At 38.9% G+C, this 20,519-nt stretch overlaps 1 protein-coding gene across 1 annotated transcript in view; it reads right to left on the reverse strand.

The window, feature by feature from the left end:
• vps13a (vacuolar protein sorting 13 homolog A) overlaps nt 1-20,519 on the reverse strand; it is a gene marked incomplete in the record, with an annotated part of 47,549 nt that overhangs the window by 18,464 nt on the left and 8,566 nt on the right. The window contains 40 exon segments of the mRNA XM_042218354.1: nt 749-881; nt 2,855-2,923; nt 3,743-3,876; nt 4,045-4,176; nt 4,479-4,625; nt 5,062-5,166; nt 5,284-5,578; nt 5,755-5,891; nt 7,847-8,159; nt 8,309-8,412; nt 9,594-9,754; nt 10,022-10,280; nt 10,368-10,520; nt 10,621-10,722; nt 10,812-10,955; nt 11,053-11,262; nt 12,048-12,191; nt 12,350-12,534; nt 12,837-13,093; nt 13,222-13,448; nt 13,580-13,707; nt 13,995-14,166; nt 14,324-14,471; nt 14,586-14,893; nt 15,110-15,277; nt 15,470-15,573; nt 15,746-15,862; nt 16,064-16,262; nt 16,475-16,534; nt 16,640-16,719; nt 16,856-17,012; nt 17,266-17,441; nt 17,541-17,649; nt 17,994-18,138; nt 18,485-18,602; nt 18,990-19,122; nt 19,218-19,354; nt 19,719-19,833; nt 19,926-20,127; nt 20,266-20,408. Of these exon segments, the coding sequence (XP_042074288.1) occupies nt 749-881; nt 2,855-2,923; nt 3,743-3,876; nt 4,045-4,176; nt 4,479-4,625; nt 5,062-5,166; nt 5,284-5,578; nt 5,755-5,891; nt 7,847-8,159; nt 8,309-8,412; nt 9,594-9,754; nt 10,022-10,280; nt 10,368-10,520; nt 10,621-10,722; nt 10,812-10,955; nt 11,053-11,262; nt 12,048-12,191; nt 12,350-12,534; nt 12,837-13,093; nt 13,222-13,448; nt 13,580-13,707; nt 13,995-14,166; nt 14,324-14,471; nt 14,586-14,893; nt 15,110-15,277; nt 15,470-15,573; nt 15,746-15,862; nt 16,064-16,262; nt 16,475-16,534; nt 16,640-16,719; nt 16,856-17,012; nt 17,266-17,441; nt 17,541-17,649; nt 17,994-18,138; nt 18,485-18,602; nt 18,990-19,122; nt 19,218-19,354; nt 19,719-19,833; nt 19,926-20,127; nt 20,266-20,408 (6,330 nt within the window).

Genomic DNA, 20,519 nt, shown 5'->3' on the forward strand with positions numbered 1-20,519 from the left:
CGGGCATGTCCCACCGGGAGGAGGCCCCGGGGCAGACCCAGGACACGCTGGAGAGATTATATCTCTCGGCTGGCCTGGGAACGCCTTGGTGTTCCCCCGGATAAGCTGGAGGAGGTGGCTGGGGAGAGGGAGGTCCGGGCTTCTCTGCTTAGTCTGCTGCCCCCGGGACCCGGCAACGGATAAAGCGGAAGAAGATGGATGGATGATCCAGATTTACATGATCTGTATCTATACAGTTTTAAACTAAAGGTAATCAAATTTATGAACGATTCATCACCACCAATAACATATTTACAGTTATTAACAATGAATTTGCAAAGGTGATACTACTTTAAAGACCTCACACTTAAAATATATATTATCTATATATATTCACGGGTTACTGTAAGGTGTGAAGTACATGGATAGGTGCAAAAAGTCTCAGCAGTCACGGGGTATCTAAAAACCAGCAGGTTCACATTCAGTAAGCTCATTATAATTACCTGCTTTCGCAAACAGTACAGCCTTTTTTCCCCCTCAGGATTTCATTTATGAATGAACCTATGATAGACTTTTAATATGCAAATCTTAAAGTAAAGCCAGCCTAAGCAAATTTATACCTAAGACAGCAAATACTGCTTTTTTTTTAAAAATACGTTCAGCAGAAACTGATTTTATTTGGGAAATGTAAGATATTTGTTTTTGGGGAAAAAAGGATTACTGATAAACATTATTATTCAGACAGTTATTATTCTGACACGTGCAGTACCTCTTCACTCTTTAGTGTCCCAGAGTAAGTGCTGCATTTCCAGGAGAGCGCTCGTGACCCAGTGGGCTCAGTCCAGGTGTAGTACACAGCTTTCCCAGCCTCCAGCTCCTCATGCTCCGCCTTTTTCTGAGAGCTGCATGTACACAAACCCACCAAGACAGACACATGCCGTATGTATCAGCAACATGAGTTAAAGCTACCAAAAATGAAACAAAGCAAAACAATTATTGACTTTGAAAATACAACAGAGCCCCTCCACCACAATCAAGGACCATGCCAGCAATCATTTTCTCTGAGTTGTCTCTCAGCCTGCAGCAGCAATTTTCATCAAAAGACAGAAATATGTCACCCAGAGGTCCCCAAATTCCTGGAAATAAAAGGCTCAAATATGCACGTTCACATATTAGTGAGGATTCTGAAACAAATCTTCAATGGATCATAAAATGAAGACTGAAGGAAGAAAGCACTAGTCGACAGCACTACAGGAAGAAGCAGGTGGTGTGATTCCTTTGGAGGAATCCCATCCAGTCAGCAGCATTCACATTTTTCTATAAGATCATAACACAGATGAAAGCAACACTGAGTAAATGGCTTAAGATTTGTATTCTGCTCCTTTAGATCTGTGTAAATTTCCGGTAGATCAGTAAAAAAAATAAATGGGTAATGGTGTAGGTCTTTTATAAATAGAAAACTGAAACTGTGACAGTCAGTGGCATTATGTTATGTACAGTGGAACCCCGACTTACGAATACCCCGTTCCACGAAAAATTCAAGTTACGAAGGCACTGAACGGCAATATTTCTGCCCGTGTTACGAAATCCGCTGGCTCTGATTGGCTGAGCCTACAATGCCCACAATGCCTTCCGAATCATGTGACAACCCCTTGGCTTCCGTACTTGCGCTTCGCTGTTCCACTTGAATGACGTATTGTTGTTCTAGTTAGCAATTAGCCTATCGTTCAGCATCGCCTCACTCAAAAGGCGCAATGGGTGCTTCGACTTACGAAAATTTTTGACTTACGACTTACCCTTGGGAACGAATTAATTTCGTAAGTCGGGGTTCCACTGTACTTAAAAAACAGAGTTTGAATATGGCAGAAGTAGGCCATGATATACACTAAAAGGAAATATTGAAAGTACAGTGATTCCTAAATACAACTAATATAACTTTAGTTAAGGGAGCAGAGTACAGAGGCAAACTAGAATCAGAGCTCAAAGGATCTTTTTTATACTTCGGTTTATCTACACTCGTCCATCTGACCACACTCTGCACTCAAATGAACCATTAAAGTAACATCGAGAACAAACCATGATTAGCTGCTGCATCGTTTGCATATTTAGTTAACTCTGGTTAATGATTGGAGACATCTTCGTGATATACTTGATCCTTCCTCTTGGCTTCGCCCACATTCCCTCTTTCATTTTTTTATATACCCACTGTTTTACTTACTTATGTGAATTGTATAAGAGACGCTATAAAGAAATTTGAAGTCCCACACCTACAAAACTGTGGTTTCTATAGGTCTCGAAATCTGCTGCCAGAGATCAGACACCTAAATATTTTTGGAACATCAGGTATTCATCATTCTATGTTAACCTGAGCTACGCTCCTACAAGTCAACATGCAAAGAGCCACGGTACCAGATAATGAGTCCGAAATTTTTCAAAGACCTAGCTCAATTATTTTTCTAGACGATGGCATTTTAAACCGAGCCTTCAAAAAATGATGTTAGAAAAATGTCTAAAAACACCCCTACCTTCTTCTATTTTTTTAACTAATGATAGACTTGAGGTTTTGCTAAACTCTTTCCACTGGATTTTTTTAGGCAAAGCTTAGATGATCCTGTGGGAGCTAATATGAAACCACCCATGCGTTACTCATAGTGCAGTTTAAATAACCAAATGTACTGATGTGTGTTTAAATTGTTTTTCTTTTACCTTTGTCAAAGTTTACTAGACTGATTACTTCCTATAGGAAATAACTTTTCTCTGGTGATGACAATGTAGCTACACTGATGGTTCTCTTTTGTAATTCCTGTTCCTCATTTCTATCTTTATTTTGAGTTCAGAGTTTGTCAGAGGAGTTTCCCTTTTTCATATTTTCTACCTGTCCTCCTCCACTGAGAAGGAGAGGTCAAGTATCTCGTCAGCCACCCACGAGGATTCTGTCCGGACACTGCATGACCCACAACACACAAACAAACTGCTATCAGCAAAAATAATCACAGGCAATTATTATTAACTTAACTGTTTGAGGCAACTGGAACAGAAGAACAATATTGTTACTCAACAAATATGCAAAGACACATGTCAATAAAACATGGAAATGGAAATGTTTTGCGTGACGAAACCTGTAAAATTAATGGCTGCTGTTCATAAAACGGATAAAAACAAGAGACAGAAATAACTAGAACACTAAGAAAAGGTTTTATAAGTACATTTGCCACAAAAATATCCTACTTCTGGATAGAGCACCTAATATTAGGGTGAATGTGGCACACACAAAAAAAATCTAACTGAAAAGAAACATTTTGCATTTTGAAAGTATTTCAAAAACACAGTTACAGACAACACCAAAGATCTACACTAATGCTAACAAACAGTATGTCAGAATATTTTTTTTAAAAAACACTTTAACTAAACACTGAAAGTCCCTAGGAAACAGAATTTCATAAAAACAGTTTAAACCTCAGTGACAGGGGCCTAGAGGCCAGTTTGCAACCCTCTGGCAACCCCTAGTTGCTAAGGACAACCGGTTGACAAATGGTTGATGGAGGTTATTGGCTGTAGCTGAGTGAAATCAGTTGCAAAGATAGTGCTCAACAAATACCCACGTTGTGATTGCTTTGTTCACTAGTAAGCTGTTATGGTTGCAAATGGTCTGAATGGAAAACACCAACTTTTCTGCAAACAATTGCTGTTAGTGAAACCTAAAAAAAACAAACCTAAAACATTTTCTATATTTCCTTTTAACTGTGCCCCTTGGTTCTCTCACCTCTGATGGAACTGAAGAGTCTGACTTTTAGTGTGGTTGATGATGAGGAAAGGGGCTGCGCCATCATGGTAGTCAGAAAATTGAATAGTGGCCGAGTGTTCCGACAGATTCATGTCTACTATAATCCCACCCGCCTACACAAAAGAAACAAGCAACAGTCTGAAAGCCGTAATACAAAAGGCATGTGTGTGAAAATCATGTTAATCACCTCAATTACACATTATGTAAAAAAACAAACAAACAAACAAAAACAAACTTATATGCACACACAAATATTATTAACTATGTGCATTTCTGCTTACTTTGTTGTCCAGATGTAGCAATAAGCAGTTCTCTGGTCGTTTGAAGTCGATAGTCACTGGAGGCGATAAGGAAGCTTCTACTTTAATTTTAAGCTTCTTAGTGTCACTCTCAGGCCAGAAAGGGATGGCTGACTAAATGTGAGGGAAAAAAAACAATATGCTAAATGCTTCTTGTCAGATTATCAGTAGGTAAATACATTTTAAAACTTTATCAAGACATGATCTTTAAATAAAGCATTTTTATGCACAAGAAACCTTTAGTCACATTAAATTTATAGAAATCAATCAGCACACATGTTCAGTTGTTACATCACACCTATTTATAAAGTTAAATGTAAGAATACCCAGGATCTTGTGTCTATGATATACTCAAACCAAAACCAAGACCTTAACCTGCATTGTTCAAAAAGAGAAAAATCTGAACAGGCTCTGACCTCTTCTGGTTTTGCCTCAGTCCAAGTTTCTTGCCCGTCTTCGCATATGAACACACTGTGCTTAGTTCTGTTGACCAGCATGTAGAAGGGCACAAAGGTCACAATGCGGGTCAGACTGAAACTGCTTGCATCGATCTTCACACCGACCTGAAATAAGACAGAGAATAAGACAGACATATTACATGAATACAAAAAAAGTACATATCCAATACACCTGCCTCTTTGGATCCTCTGCCTCCATCTCACCCTATCCCTCATCTACTTTCCCTCTCAACATTTTCACCATTCCACCTGTCTTCCTCTCATCCACACAAATGTATTTTGTCTTTCTCCCACTGACTATCATTCCTCTTCTCTCCATAGCATGCTTCCACCTCTTCCCTACTCTCATTGTAGATCAAAATGCCATCTGCAAACATCACAGTCCACGCCAACTCCTGCCTGACCTCATCTGTCAACCTGTCCATCTCCAGTGCAAACAAGAAGCGGCTCAGAGCCAATCCCTGACTATCCCACTTTTTCTTCGCCAACCTACATATTTTTTTCACATTTTTATATAAAGAGATAAAATTTCAAATCTTACCAGATAATCTTTGAATCTGCCTTTGCATTTCACATCCCCGTGGCTCCCAACTGTGTCCAGAGAGAATTCATCAGATAGTTCACTTTCTGAGATCATAAGACGAACCTGGGGGAGGAAATAATTTAATCTAATAAATGTACTGAACCACTGGGACCACTGTGAACAATAATCAAACATGTTTCTTTTAAAGAGCTTTCAGTAAGACTGACTTAAAATAAATACCTTATTGTTTCGCAAGAAGTACCGAGGCTTGAATGAAAAGAGCAACGGCATCTTGTAGTCCATGGGATGTTTGCGGTGAATGTCATCAGCCTTGTACTGCAACAACCTGTCCGTCTTATTTATCATCCAGTACGGTGAATGGATAGCAACCACCATCTGCCCCAGATCATATTTAACATGAACTGCTATATCCAGCTCAGCCCTCTTCCTCTCCACTGCATCTCCATCTTCGTCTGCATCCTCTCTTAGAGACTTGAACACAATGAAGGTGATCTCTTCCTGATCACTGTTGAGTCTGTACAAGACAATAATTGTTTGTTTGTATCAGAAATGTGAAACAATTTAATGGAGACTGCATGTCTCTCCTATAAATATAACTATGCATCAGCATTTTTTTGTCATGTTATTTAAGATCAACATACAATAAATAGAAAAAATGTGTCAATAACAAAAAAAGAGATTAAGTCACACCTATATACAGAAGACCAATCCTGAGCCAAGTACTCAATCAAACGAAGATCAAGACTTGACTGGTTGATGACTCCAGTGTGAAGCTGAGCAGAGTGACCAGGGTCCAAAGTAGCCTCAGGTGCAGAGATTCCACTGTTCTGTTGAGCAACAGGATGAAGAAAACAAAAGGTGTCTCTGCATTTGAAACTTCTACCTTGCTGCTTTCAGTTCATGCCAACTTGTAAAGAAAATACAATGGTTGGGAAAAAAAAAGAAGTCCCCAGTTACTTAAATTAAGATAACAGAGTTCCATATTACACATTTTTGCTATATTTTTTTCAAGTATAAAATGAGACATTTTAAATATCTAAATGTGAGTGAATTTTCTTATCTTTCAGTTAAAATTTCTAAACAGAAATGCCAGCATTGGACAAAACTAGGTTTATTAACTATTGCTTGTTTTTTGGGTTTTTTTTTTACTGCATAGAGTCAACAGATTTTTTTCCTATTTTGGATTAATGGAATGAATATATTTACTTCAAGTTACCATGTAGGAAGCTGAAAATGTCATATATAACTAGTCTTCTGCAGCTTAATGTTACAGAAGTCTACAAATGAGGTGTTAAATACACACTAGATATTTGCTGTTGTATCTTGCCTTAATGCAGTGGTTCCCAAACTTCTTTTGCTAGGCCCCCCTTGTTTTACAAGAAAAATGTTCGCGCACGCACGCGCACAAACACACCCTCCAACCACACACACCCATATTTTGCTTCATTGCGGTTTATTTCACACCTCAAACATTTAGTAAACAATTAAGCAAATACAAGTAATCTGCAATAAATTACAGGTAGTAATAAAATAAACTACTTACTCTGTTATGCTACGTCCACACCTACACGGGTATTTTTGAACACGCAGCTGTTTCGTCCACACGTAAACGGCGTTTCGAATCACCGAAAACTGAGATTTTTTTTAAAACTCCTTTTTTGCGTTTACGTGTGGACGAGGAATACAGAGTTCGTCATGCAACGTCAAAGGTATGTGCCTTTATTCACGTCACGCTGTGCGCGACGTTATTGTTTACATGAGATGAATAGCAGAATGGCAGATAGAGACAAAATACTGTTAATCTGACAATCTGCAGGTTTTACACGCTTACATACACACGCAGTTACTGTCCCTCCATTTAGAAAGGCAGAGGCATCACGGTGTAATTATTTTACGTGTAGTTTTATTTTATGTGTTTTAATATTCAACATTGCTATCAATACATTTTTCCAAAAATGCCTCTCTGTGCAAAATGGGTTTAAAAACATAAACAGCTGTGGGATACTGTTTGTCCGTGATTTGAACCAGGGAATAAATCCTGGCAGGATCAGCCTGATGTTATTTGTATCCCTCAGTAACTTTACTGCATAAAGAGCTAACATCTCCAAAATGCCAGGAGTAGTTAGTCATTATGAGAAGTGTTTGTGAACTAAAAATCAAGAATGTGGGATTCTGTTTGTCCATGATTTAAACAGCCCAGCGCTACTCCTGACGCAGGGAAAACCAATTCTGCAGGGGAGACCTACCTCGGCACTTATGCAGGTGAAACCAAAGGGCAGATATGCTTCACCATATTTTCTAGTCTTTGGCTTAGAATGAAGTTGGTTTGGAAACATATTCAGCGATGCTTCATCTCCTGCTTTGCGTTTGTGTAGGCGCCCCATACCGCGCCCCCCCTGCAATGGCTCTGCGCCCCCCCTAAGGGGCAGGCCCCACACTTTGGGAAGGTCTGCATTAATGTTTAAACAGTTACAAAATTAAGTAAAGTCATGCAGAGCAATCCTTGCTTTAAAAAAAACTAATGATAAAAGTACAAACATCCAACACATAAAGCAGTATTATCCACATATGCCTAAGTAATGTGAATGTGCTGGTCTCTGACTGAGGTCCTATGGTAGCATTACATAACAAAGAACACTTCCCACTTTTAAACAGAGCAAATACAGCTGTAAAATACACACACTATTATTTTATTGAACATTTACTCACATAAACCCACCTTGTATGTTACTTTTCAACGTTTAATGGACTAGCTGAGTACAGATTATTACATGCATCCTACCTTTAGACTGTAGGTGATGGTGTAAGGCAGAAGGTTGCGTAGCAGGATGGAAGGCCACAAGTGAAGCACGAAGGGCACGTCAAAATTCTCCCCAACATCTCCGGTCTCTTTGCACGTCACTGCATCTTTTAATGGCACAATGTTGATGGTCATCACACCACCTTGGTTTCCACGGCGACGGCAGATTTGCTGTAGGCGTTTCTCAGGCTCCAGGTTGTTAATGTCCTCGTAACTGAAGCCTTCTGAGCAATCATACTGCTCACCCTGACTATCATCTGTGCTCTCTATTACTGGCTGAAGGCTCAGCTCAGACCTGTTTGGAGGGTAAGGGCAGTAAAGGTTAGAGGTTATTGTTTTTTGTTGTTGAACAGAAACAGAAAAGATCTGGAAACATAAAACAGAGAGTGAGTGAGTTAAGTTGTGTGCGTAAATATGTGGGCCAATTTAAGCATTTGCTCCTACCTATACGAGTCCAGAGGCACACAGAACTCCTCGGCAGGGAGGGCAGTACCCAGAAGGGTTGGTCCTTCAAAAACGTTGAATGGTATTGAGAAATGATTGATGAGCTGCGTAGTAAAAAACAAAAACAAATTACTGGTTACTGACACTTGAACTTAATCTGAGAGATCTATCTGGGCATATTGGCTTATATACTAAAAGCTACTTATTGGGAGTTCCCACAGTGGGTAGCTTCCTAGGCTTAATTTAGGAGATTTCTAAACTGAATATGCTTCCTGATGCAACCCCAAAGGCATTTGTGTCTCCTCCCGGGATTGAAAAGAGGATCTTTCGCTTGATAGTGAAAAACTAAGAGACAAAGACTTCACTGTGGAGCCACTAAATCAGGGCTGCCCAATCCCAGTCCTCGAGAGCTACTACAGCTACTATCCTGCAGCTTTTAGATGCATCCCTACTCCAACACAGCTGAATCAAATGAATGGCTTGTTATCAGGCCTTTGCCAAACACGATGGCATGCTGAAGAGGTAATCAAACCATTTGTAAGAGGAAGAGACAGACAAAAAAAATCAAAACCACTGAACATGACCAGAACAAGATTATACTTATCTCTCTCTCATATATATATATATACACACACACACTTTTTTTTTTTTTTTTTTATAAATTTCAAATGTGAAATGTTGCCCACACAGCCATCTCCAGGGTTTACAGATGAGGTGTAGAAAAGAAAGTTCCCTGGGCAAAGGTGCCTTGTTGATGTCAGAGGTCAGAGGAGAATGGGGTCAGACTGCTTCAAGGCAACAGTAGCTCAGACAACTTGATACAGGTAAGATATGCAAACAGCATCTCTAAATGCAGCCACGCTAAACCTTGAAGCAGATGGGCCACAGCACCAGAAGACCATACTGGGTGCAAGTTCCACCAGGATAATGTGCCATGTCCAAAGTTCAAATCATCTCAAACAATATGGACCAAAATTTTAGAGGACTCTTTCGAGCACCTTGTTGAATCTGTTCCAATATTAAGGTATTTATGAAGCGAAACAGAGGGACCAACCTGGTACTAGCATGGTGTACCTAATAAAATGTTTATTAACATGGATATCAGCAGCAGCTACCCCCAAACAAAAAGCTGGAGTGCATTTTGAAAAGAACGTTTTTTTAAATGACTTTTATATAAAAAGGTAACTTTAATTACACTGAGTTTGTAATTAATGTAATTTGAGAGACAGCTCACTGTAATTACACGAGATGATATACACATGATGGGAATGATCATCCTACATACCTGGAAAGGAGAGCGGATCTTGATGTACTTGCTGCCTTCTACAGAGGAAATCTGACAGACCAGGAAACGAGTGACTCCTGAGTTGTTGTGCATTACACTGTACATTCCACGGCCCACTTTGATCAAAGGGATCACACTGGCTGAGGTGTGACCATCTGGAGCTGGAAAAAGAAAGAAAATAGAACGTACAGGCTCTTTCTGACTGGCATGAAGTTTAAAATTTGGTGATTGACAACAACAACAACAACAACAATAACAAACACCGTCAGATATACTCTTAGAGAATAGAGCACAAGCTAATTAGAAAATTTAAAGAAAACACATAAAACATATATTTTTATGTTTTATCTTTGTGTAGTTGGAGATAACTGTAGATATATCATAGCTGTCTGTTTTCAGCATAACCGTGATAGTAAAGTATAACTCACTAGGCTGTATGTAATAGTCTTTTCCACTCAAAGAGGTCATTGCTGAGAAATGATCAGTGTCTGTTGTGGTTGAATAGTCCATTCCGAGGGATTCGCCATTCTGCAGCTTCACAGTGTTAGCGATACTCTGCTGTCCAACAGGACAAAACATCTCACTGTGGCGCACAGAAACTGGTAGGCCAAGACGGTTTTTGACTACAAATGGAGCTTCATCCTTTTGAAAACACTCTGCTGTCTGTTTGGCAGCTTCAGCAAATGCCTGGAGAAGGACAAAAACATGCATATCACACATCGATACACACCTCTAGACAGGTATTTTCTGTCAAGCCTTTGAAAGACTTCTTACAGTGCCCAGGTTACTCAGCATAGCCAGTCCACATTTGGAAAGTGTGATGTTGAGCTGATCTTTACTGTCGATGAGAATGACTGTCTTGTAGTCTGGGATATTGGAATCCACTTCATCTGACATTTCTGTGTACTTCACAGGTTTCTTTTTCATCTGGTTAGAGGACAGTAAAGTATTAGACACACCATGTGTATTTTTAAGTATTATTTTTAAGAATGCTATATGCACGCAGAATGCAAGTATACATGAGTACCTTCAGTTCCAGCACCCATGGTCTGAAACCATCTCTTGTCTCATCTTCTAAGGGCTCCAGCAGTGGCTCCCACACTCCCATCACTTCATTATAATAGTGAACCTAAAAATAAAATGCATTACTAAATAGAAAAAAATTCTGAACAGCAGACAATTTATTAAAAGAACCACATGTCTATTGGTTTGTGTTACCTCTAGGGTAAGCTGACTGTATAAGTTAATGAGCGTGGACCAGTTCTCCACATCTCCCTTGAAGGAGGACTTTGCCAGAAGCATGGGGATGGTGCGATGTCCCACTCCAGCCTCCAGAGTCACACAGATTGATCTGATGTTCACCTGCAATTATTTTGCAAATTCAAATTATAAGTTATTATATGGCAGCATACAGTCAGCTTTACCATATTATAATTTCAGCCAACATGCTAATAATTACCTTTAGGGACTCTCCCTGAGGTATTAAGCAGGTCACTAATTTGGTGTCTTCATCGTCATCTTCTTCTAGGAACCAGAGTTTGAGCTCCTTCCAACTCTGCTTATCCCACAGGTTCACAGCAACAGGGCTGTCCAGCTTCTCAGGGGTCTCTGCTGTTGGAGTGAGTGCTGACTGGATAGTAATCACGGTGTTGATTATGACTGGAGATACCTGTGCATGAGTCAGACACATGGGAGATAAAACTTAAGGTTACTTGCATAAGCCTGGCTCTCAGAGTAAACAAGACGTGGCAAGCAGCAACAGCAGCCAAGTCAATCAGGTCCTACAGGAATGACAAATCACACCAAACACATTGCTGTATGGCTAAGTGGCATGACATTGTGGCCTATGATGAAGACTTAGGTTCAGGATTAGGCGGAAAAAACAAAACAAAACTAAAAAAAAAAAAAACCAGCTTGCGCCAGTGATGGAGAAGTTAGCTAAACACTCCTGTCTATTGAGAATTAAGCTAGCTAGCCCATACTGGATGTTGAGACATGTTGCTACGCCAGATATTTAACTAATGACTGCGTAGTAGGGCAAGCTACTTAAAGTTAAGCGTTTCTGCCCGACAGAAATAAATTTCTTGCTTTTAAAATTTGCTTTCATTTGATACAATTTTTATCCATACGTGCAGATACAGTCCTGTTAGAGCAACAATAATATGCCCCCTTATTATATCCATTACAAGGAAACAAAAGTCTGAAACGTTTTTTTTATCAAAAAACTGTATTTCCAAGGTAACACACTGCTGTAACCAGATGTAGGGATTGACTTTCTGTCTCATTTAATTAAGCATGCATACAAGGCAGTGGTTTAACCCCAAAAAGTTCACATTTTTTAAAAAAGGCTTTCATTTGCTAACAACAAAGAAGCTGGAACTACAACAAAAACACAATCATTTCAATTTGAAGAACAAAATATGTGGCCACATGTAATATTAACAAAACAAATACCTTAAGTGAGAGAGCGTTGATGGTGACCTCCATAGCCTGAGGGGAGGTTGGAGACTGAGTACTTTCGAAGTACACCTGACATGGCTGAAGCACTGTAGTCACATTGTTTCTCCTCTTTTGTCTTAAGAATGGACAGGCAACAACCTACAACAAAAGTGATCAGTTTAAACAAAAAAACCCCAAACTAATCATATTTAATTTTAAATATGTGTTAAGGAATATTAACATTTTCCTCTGGATACATAATTTTGAATTCTTTGAACATGCAATTTTGACTACCACAATACATTCCAAATATAAACCTTGAGGTCCTTGATAACAGCAGTCGTCCGTGATCCTTCAGCACCATTTTTCATTACTAGTTCACAATATGTGGTCATCACCAGAGCTGGGGCGTCATCACGAGTCAGGTCAGCTACAAATACAATCTCTGGGTTTCGCACCACAACATTCATTTCAGTCTTTGTTACCGTGGCTGTAGCTGTAGCTGGGAGGCACAGAGAGCATTAGAGTAAAACTTCACGTTAAATAATTAGAATACGCCAGTTTAACTTGATAATCACAAAACTCATAATCTAGACTCACTATATAAACGTATATAACATCTATATTATCTTAAAGCATCTATAAAATGTTGTATTGTAATGAAATAGTCAAAAATGAAAGTTTTATAAACATAAGGCAAAACAAAGATGGGAATAATTTGGCAGTTTAAGCTTGTCGATTAAGAGAACTGACATGATTTCGGTTAACTAGATTAAAACATTAAAACTGATAAAGTCAACTCACCAGACTCTTTAGATGTGACCGATGAGTTAATGTTCTTCTTATCGCCAGCACCAGTACTGTTCTTGGGTTGTGGCACTTGGGCAAAACCCTGCTGGGTGGCCTTAAGGAAGATATCGGCCACCGTGAGCAGAAATTCCATGCTGGCACATAGATACACATCCTGCACCACTGTATCTAAAGTGGTGCCTTCACGGGTTTGACGATAGCTCACTTCCACCATGTTGTTCTGTTCTGCACCAGGACACATTGCCATCATCCTAGAGAAAAACAAAATAGGACTATGAGAAAAAAAAGAGTGAACACAATAAAATAATTTACTTTACACTGATCCGTCAAGACATGGCTTTTTTGTGTGTGTCACTAGCTTTATAAGTGGTAGCCGTACCTTGGGGTGATACTTTTGGCTTTTGGCCTCTTGTCGTCTAGAAGGCATTCAGCAAGTTGTACTGAGGCCTTCATGGAGCTGTCGGAGTACATGTGGACAGAGGTGGAGATGGTGCCCAGAGTAAATTCTGCTAGCTTCAGCTGCTCATCATGTGGGTCTGACGGCTCATGTTGTGGGTGTGACTGGTCATGATGTGGGCCTGACAGCTCACGTTGTGGTTCTAACTGCTATTAAAAACAGAAATTACACAGACTTTCTTTACTAAACGTGCCTCACAAAATACAGACTGACAAGTCTAATTCTATGATGTAGTTATGACTTGTGTATGTTTGTACATATGTAACAGACTTGGCATTACCTTATCCTCATTGGAGCTGTACAGAACCACAGTCAGTGAGTCAAACTTGAAGTTTAATTTCAGCGTGTTCTTTCTCAGCTTGCTGTTTTTCTGTGTCTCTACAACAGCAGCTGTCACCACTGTGTTACCTATTAACAGCATAATCAGAGCGCAGAGTTCGGATTAAAATACAAGCTACTGGATTTTAGTCAGAATTGTGCACTAATTAAGGAGAACATGTTTCAGATTTCATTAGCTACATAGTTTTGTGTAAGTATGCCCTGTCAAACAACAACTCATCTGTTTTTTGTTTTCTGTTGTTTTTTTTGGTAAAAAGTTATCTGACCAGGCTGTTAAATCATATGTCTATATTTAAAGCTCTACCAAACACACATAACCATATCAAACATAACCATATACAACAACAACAACTTACTGCTGGGTGGTCCAGTGGTGCCAGACTCCTGGGAGTCTTTGTTGGATACAGAGTCAGAGGACGGGTCAGTGGCAGGCAGAGCAGCTGGAGGTGGACCAGCATCAGACTTCTCTGACAGGTTCTCATTCAGAGTCCTCAGGACAATGATCATGTCATTCTGGCATAGGAGCAGCTGTTGGGAACATAGAGAGATGAATTTGATAAAACTATTTTTAATTCTCAATATAAGCCTCTACACAATCGTGGGATTAAAAATCAAAAAACAAACAAACAAACAAACAAACAAACAAACAAACAAACAGGTAAGATATATGAATATATATACTTACACTCATGGGCTTTAGATGGACCCCAATATCTATGTCAGGTATTTCGTGGTACCAGCTGGAAGATAGATTTCTACAGATTTCCAAGTCTAGGCTCACTGGCTTCAGCAGTTGGATCTCTTCTTCAAAACGTTCATTTTTAAATTTGGCTCTGAAAGGAACAAAAACATAGATTTACAAAGGTCTGTCGGAATACTGCAAATTCTAATCAATCACAAACACAAGCATGCATATTTTTTAAATAATACCTCCCACAGAAACTGACCTGAACATCTTAAGGTCAGTCAGTCTCACAGTCATTATATCCACAACAGGTGGGATGCTGGCATCTGATTTACAGGGTTGCTTGGCAAAACGATTTTTGATAGAAAGCAGACCAAGGTCAGCTACAATGCCATTTGATGAAGAGGAGGACTGGGGGAGGAAGATGATGGGTGCATTGAAGTGGACATCAAGAGCGATCCGAGTGGTCCGTTCAGCCAGTTCTTTCACGCCTGATGCTGCTTTTTCTGCAGCCTGAACTGTTACCTCAGTTAGTGCCTCTTTAGCCTCCTGGAAGTTATTGACAAACTCCTGTAAGGAGATGGGGTGGGGAAAAATATTTTTGGAGAAAAATTAATAAGATCAAGTTGGAGTGCAGAAATATACAGAGGTAACGTAAATAATTATATTTATAATTATAATTTTATTATTACCTTATCTAATAAATTAAAACACCACTTCAGTTTTACATGTGATAAAAATTGATAAGAGCAACAGATTAATTCTGCCCAGAAACGTGATTCTTACCAGTATAGATGAGAGAAACTTGTTGAGGAAGATGACCTGAATGCAGCCCACACTTAATGTAACAGTAGTGTCAATGTTAGACATGTCCAGATAGGCGTCTCCTTCAGTCGCATCTGTATAGTTTACCATGTGGAAGTGAAACACTTCCTTATCTGCTATGGACACAGCCTAGAAAAAACAGAGTGGCACAGAAAAAGTTGTTATTCAGATTTGCCTGTGCCACATGATCAGCAAGTGACACAAAACAAAAACATAACAAATGAAGACCAGAAACATCAATGCGGGAAACAATGACCATTTCTTTTGTGTGTGTTTTTTTAAGTACAATGGTAAACATTCATAAGCACTAGCAGTCGGTACCTTTTTGTAAAAAGCTTCTTTGTTACAGTCCAGAATCACAATGTTCTTCAATTTGGCCGAAACCTCCATCCCCTTCTTCCTCATCAGGACCTCGGAAACCAGACCTAGACAATTACGAAAGCCCCAAGTTGTACAGTGAATTGAAGATTTTACTAGAAAAAGTTCATTAGAAAACTCTATATACAGCAGAGTATAGCAGAAATAATAAACAATTAATAAATCATATTGAAAGCACTGCCAGAGTACCTAGTACACAGAAAACTCTTTCTTTCATACCTTCAATACTGATCTCTGAGATCCTGGCCTTCTGTCCTCGAATGAAAACTTTAAGGCAGCGGAGATCAGTTTTGATATGCAGATTAACCACATCTGCAAATTTTGACCTTTTTGAAGCTGGGGAAAAAAGGTGAAGGACAAGAAATAAAGACATTACCTGTGAACAGCTGCAAAAAAAGGAAATGTATTTCCAATGTAACATTTAACCTTTGATACTGCTCTGAAAATCTGTTTCATTAACTGTGAAATATCTGCTCTAGTAGTACAATGTTCTCATAAATGGTGAGACAATAACAGCGTGCAGATAATATCAGTTACGTTTTTTCTTGGTTACAGCAGTTTCCTCCTTTTTCTCTTCCTCCTTCTCTGCTTCAGCATCGTCTTCCTCAGGGATAGTGGGAAGCTCCTCCTGCTGTCCTTCCTTCTTATTAGATTCAGGAAGGAGCTTACTGAGGAAGTTCATGGTATTGAGGAGAGCCTCCGTATGGAGGTGAACATCCAGTGATGAAAAGGTCACCTGATGAAGAAAATTAACCTTTTTGTCTGAAATGATATTTTGATTCTTCTACCCATTAATAATAATTACTGTAGAAGAAACACTGCTGTTAACTGTGGCCTTTTTCATCATCTCTCAGCATGCCCTAAATAACATCATGCTATAAATAACAAAATGGGAACATTAAGAAAATAAAATAAATATTATTGCTAGGTTATTAACATTTCCCTCACCTTGATGAGCTGCTCAGTGTTATTATATTGAGACTTGAAGTCGGGACCATTCTTGTCAGCCTAGAAAAATTCATCCAATCTTTAATATTAAGGTTATTTACCACAGTTTTAAAATATTTATAGAAAATATTCTGAAATGTTTTCACGTAACGTATCCCATATTACTTTGATATACTCCAGAGTGAGCAGGTCGACTTCTTTGTTGTCCAGTGTGGTGATCAGCTGCACTTGCTTGTCTTCAGAATCTGTGCAAGGAAAAAACAAAACATGCCTAATAAAAAATTAAGCAAAGATTGCCCTGATGATTTGCACATTTTTATTAGGATAACTGTAATCATCAAATGTTTAACAAAAATTAAGGCGTTGCTGGTATCTACTGACCCATGTATTCAGGACACTTGAGGCAGATCTCTCGCAAGTAGGTATTAGACGTCATGTCAAAGGTGCGCAGCTTCAGCTCAGTGCCCAGACCCTCTATATCTAAGTGGAGCACCGTAACCTCCATACTTCCAGACAAACGACAGAGCTGAACAGAAAACTGGACAAAGAAGACAGAGAGACGATGGAAAAATGGGAAAGATGATGATAAAGGTGGTCACAAAAATAAAAGGAGGTGGAGAAATTTAACTGAGGAATGCTAAAGAGAAAAGGCAGAGTTTGAATTTTCTTTTTCTTTTTATCTCACACAGAAATAACTAAAATGACTGATAACAAGGTTAAATAAAAATAATTCTTACAGAATTTAATAACTATGTTTAATTGTGCAGAAAGGGAAAAAAATATTTTTGTACCTCACTGATCTCAAATGTCATAAAGAAGTCAGTCATGTTCTTTTGTGCGTCTTCCTTGATGAGACTTTTTCTTTTGCTTGCATCGACATAGCGCAGCGGCATGGGATTGTCTGGAAAAAATGGTTTCTCCCCGATGGGAGAGCTGGGCGCATCATAGAACAGATCCTCCTCTGACCCTGGGATATAATTAAAAAATAAACACAATCTGTGGTAGGAATACACACAGGATTTTTAAAGATATTTAGCAGTAGGACCAAAACAAAACTGTGTCTTACCTAATGAGGTGATGCTGATGGTCTCACATGACTCAAAAATGAGAGAAGAGCGCTGATCAAAGTTCAGAGGTTTTCTGGGAGTGAGATGAGGGGTGAAAGACTGCCTAGGCTAAAAAAAAAAAAGAGCATAAATAAAAACAGTTGTATTAACAGTGTTAGTAATAAAATCTATCTTTACTTTTACTAGTCCGGTAATTCCACCTCAATATTCAACTATTTGTATATTCATTCAATGCAAAACCCTCAAGCCTTCAAATTTGAGATGTTTTTCTTTTGTTTGCTTGTTTTGCTTTTTTTTTTTTTTTTTTTTTTTAAATTGGGGAAAAAATGAACCATCTCAGCTGAGGCTTTCTTCTCATTCATAGCAGCGATCATCATAATTCAGTTCACCCAACTGTTGCCAAATTTTAGTGAAATCCAGAGAGGACCATCTCCATAACCCTCTGATCTTACCTTTGGAGTTGATGATGGAGCATTGCCACGTGTAGCAGGTTTGCTTTCAGGCAGCGGGATACTGTCCACCAGCTCCAGAACACTTCGAAGTTTTACATCAGAAATACGAAGAGACAACAGAGGAAGCTCTCCAGACATCTTATATCTATAAAACACATACACAAAGATGCAAACAAAACTTACAACCTGAAACTTAAGATTACGTAATACTCTTAGCTCTGGTCCTTACAAGATAAATATTTTTAGTTGTGTATCTGAACCCGCACTATATTTATGAATATTTACTAGTGTTAGAATCCGTCTTCAATACTGCACTTTTTTTTCCTGTCTTTTCTCTTTTCTTTTTTCTTTTTTTTTTTTTTACAGTGAAACTTTTCAGGGGGGAAGAAAAGTATTAATTTCTCCAAAGAAAAGGGTTAAGAGCAAGTTCAGATTTTCGTACAAAGATTTCATTTAACCATCAGTTGACTGTCAACCAGAAGCATACTTACTTTGGCATGCGGGAGTCTTTGTTGATCATTGCCCTGCTAAAAACCACCTTTAGATCCACTGGCTCTAGGATGTGGAGGGGTGACCGTTTCTGTTTGCGGGCCTTTTTCCAGTTACCATCTATCACATAAAGATAAAGTTTTATTATTATTTATTTTTACTGAGTCCAAACAGAGGCAGAGTAAAAGCAAGAAATATGTCTGTTGGATCAATGTGTAAGTTTAGCAATATCCCTTCCAGGACACAATACCTGAAATCAATGGAATATTTTTTTGCTAAGACATAGTAAAGCCATTAGAGCTACAAGTGCCAATCACTTTCATAAAGACATTTCCTCAATGCTGTCTGTATGACTTTTTTTTGCTGTGTAAAACCTATCAATACAAACAAAGCCTAAGCTTAGTGATTTTTAAACAGTAGTTAGAATAAAAACAACACCTCATCAATCAACATTATGTGTATCAGTCAAAAATGTGTTACAACTGTGTTGTGTCTGTGTGTGTGTACCTGGTTTGCTATAAAGAAACTGTAGGCTTTCAAGTTGTACATCAAAGCTATCGTAAGCTCTGGACATGATGTCCTCAATGTTGCTGGAACTCACACACAGCTGAGGTAGATGTTTCCTGCTTTGACTGGACATCTGTAAAAGCACAGAAACATGAAGGCATATATTGGTAAGTTACCTTGGATTTCCAGCCTGCTGTCAATCTTTATTCACATTTGACACTTCCCCACCTTGAAATTACCAAGATCCAACAGCAAGATGTTCTGAGTGCCATTGTAAAAACCGGTCTGTGGAATGATCACGTAGGAGGCCATCAAGTTCACCTTCAGGTCGAGAACCTTCTGTGTTTCAATCACATACAGTAAACCTGAAATATAAAATGTTAATAGGTCATCAATAGTAGTTTTGTCTCCAAAGGTGGGTGAATCTTATTGTTGTGGGATTCATAAAATTAACTAAATGTGTGGTTTTGTTTAATGAACCCTGAGATTCTATTAATTTAAGTAATGTTTAAATGGCAAATTCACCTAAAAGTTCTAATAAGGAGAAAACTTCAATAATGAAAAAAAAACCTTGAAAAATCTTCCAAAGCCCTCAGGAAACAATCACTTTCAAGAACATAAACAGGAAGACTAAACAAGGAATGTAAACATTCGCCCATCAAAGACGTCCTTAGAGATCCTAGAAGATTAATCATGATAGCAGATATCTGCAGTTTATCTTAAACTCACCAGTGGCTGTGCGGTCTCTAAACTGCTCCAGTTTCATCAGGGTTGCATTCGTGAGCTCATCCAGCTGCATGTCATCAGGAGGCCTGAAGAACGCTGATATGCTGTTCACAGTTATCTACACAGACACACAGAGTCAAATATGTATATACGTACTGCTTTTGAGAGTTTTTATTTTTGCTGCTCATTCACACTCAGTGAACCACTCACAGCATCATAGATGATTTCCAAGGGTTGTGATTCTACGTGAAGCCGCTGGTTAGCGCTCTTGTCCAGGGGGTTGGTCTCAAACAGGATACAAAGCAGTGGGGTCCCTGCTCCTATGGCTGCCTTCCTTGATGAAAGGAGAATTGGTGGAGGTTGCTTATTGGTGAGGCCAGTGACCTCAAACAAAGTAAGCTTGGCTGTGATTCTGGGAAGAAAAGAAAAAAAACAAAACAAACAACACACACACACACACACACAAGCTAGTGTTATCAAGCATCTACCCTTGTGGAGAAAAAAGACCAGCTACAAAGTTGTTATTTTGTTTTAGAAGGCTGGAACAAACTTGATGGCTTGTGCTCCAGGTCTCTGTGTGAGTGTGGAGTACAGCTCTCCCACAGTCAGCCTGATGATCTCGTTTTTGTCCTTGTCATCTTTGATTGACACGGACAGTTTCTCCATGTGGAAGTTGACCTTCATGCTCTCAAACTTAAAGATATGACACAAAGAGTATAAAGATAAAGTAACAGAATACTTGTTTTTTTTTACAATTGTAATATTTGCTTCTGTGCGACAGATAACCAAGTGGAAGTGTATTAT

The sequence above is a fragment of the Haplochromis burtoni genome, unplaced genomic scaffold (genome assembly GCF_018398535.1).
Source record: "Haplochromis burtoni strain Fernald_Lab_line unplaced genomic scaffold, NCSU_Asbu1 Contig_18, whole genome shotgun sequence".
NCBI classification, from domain to species: domain Eukaryota; kingdom Metazoa; phylum Chordata; class Actinopteri; order Cichliformes; family Cichlidae; genus Haplochromis; species Haplochromis burtoni.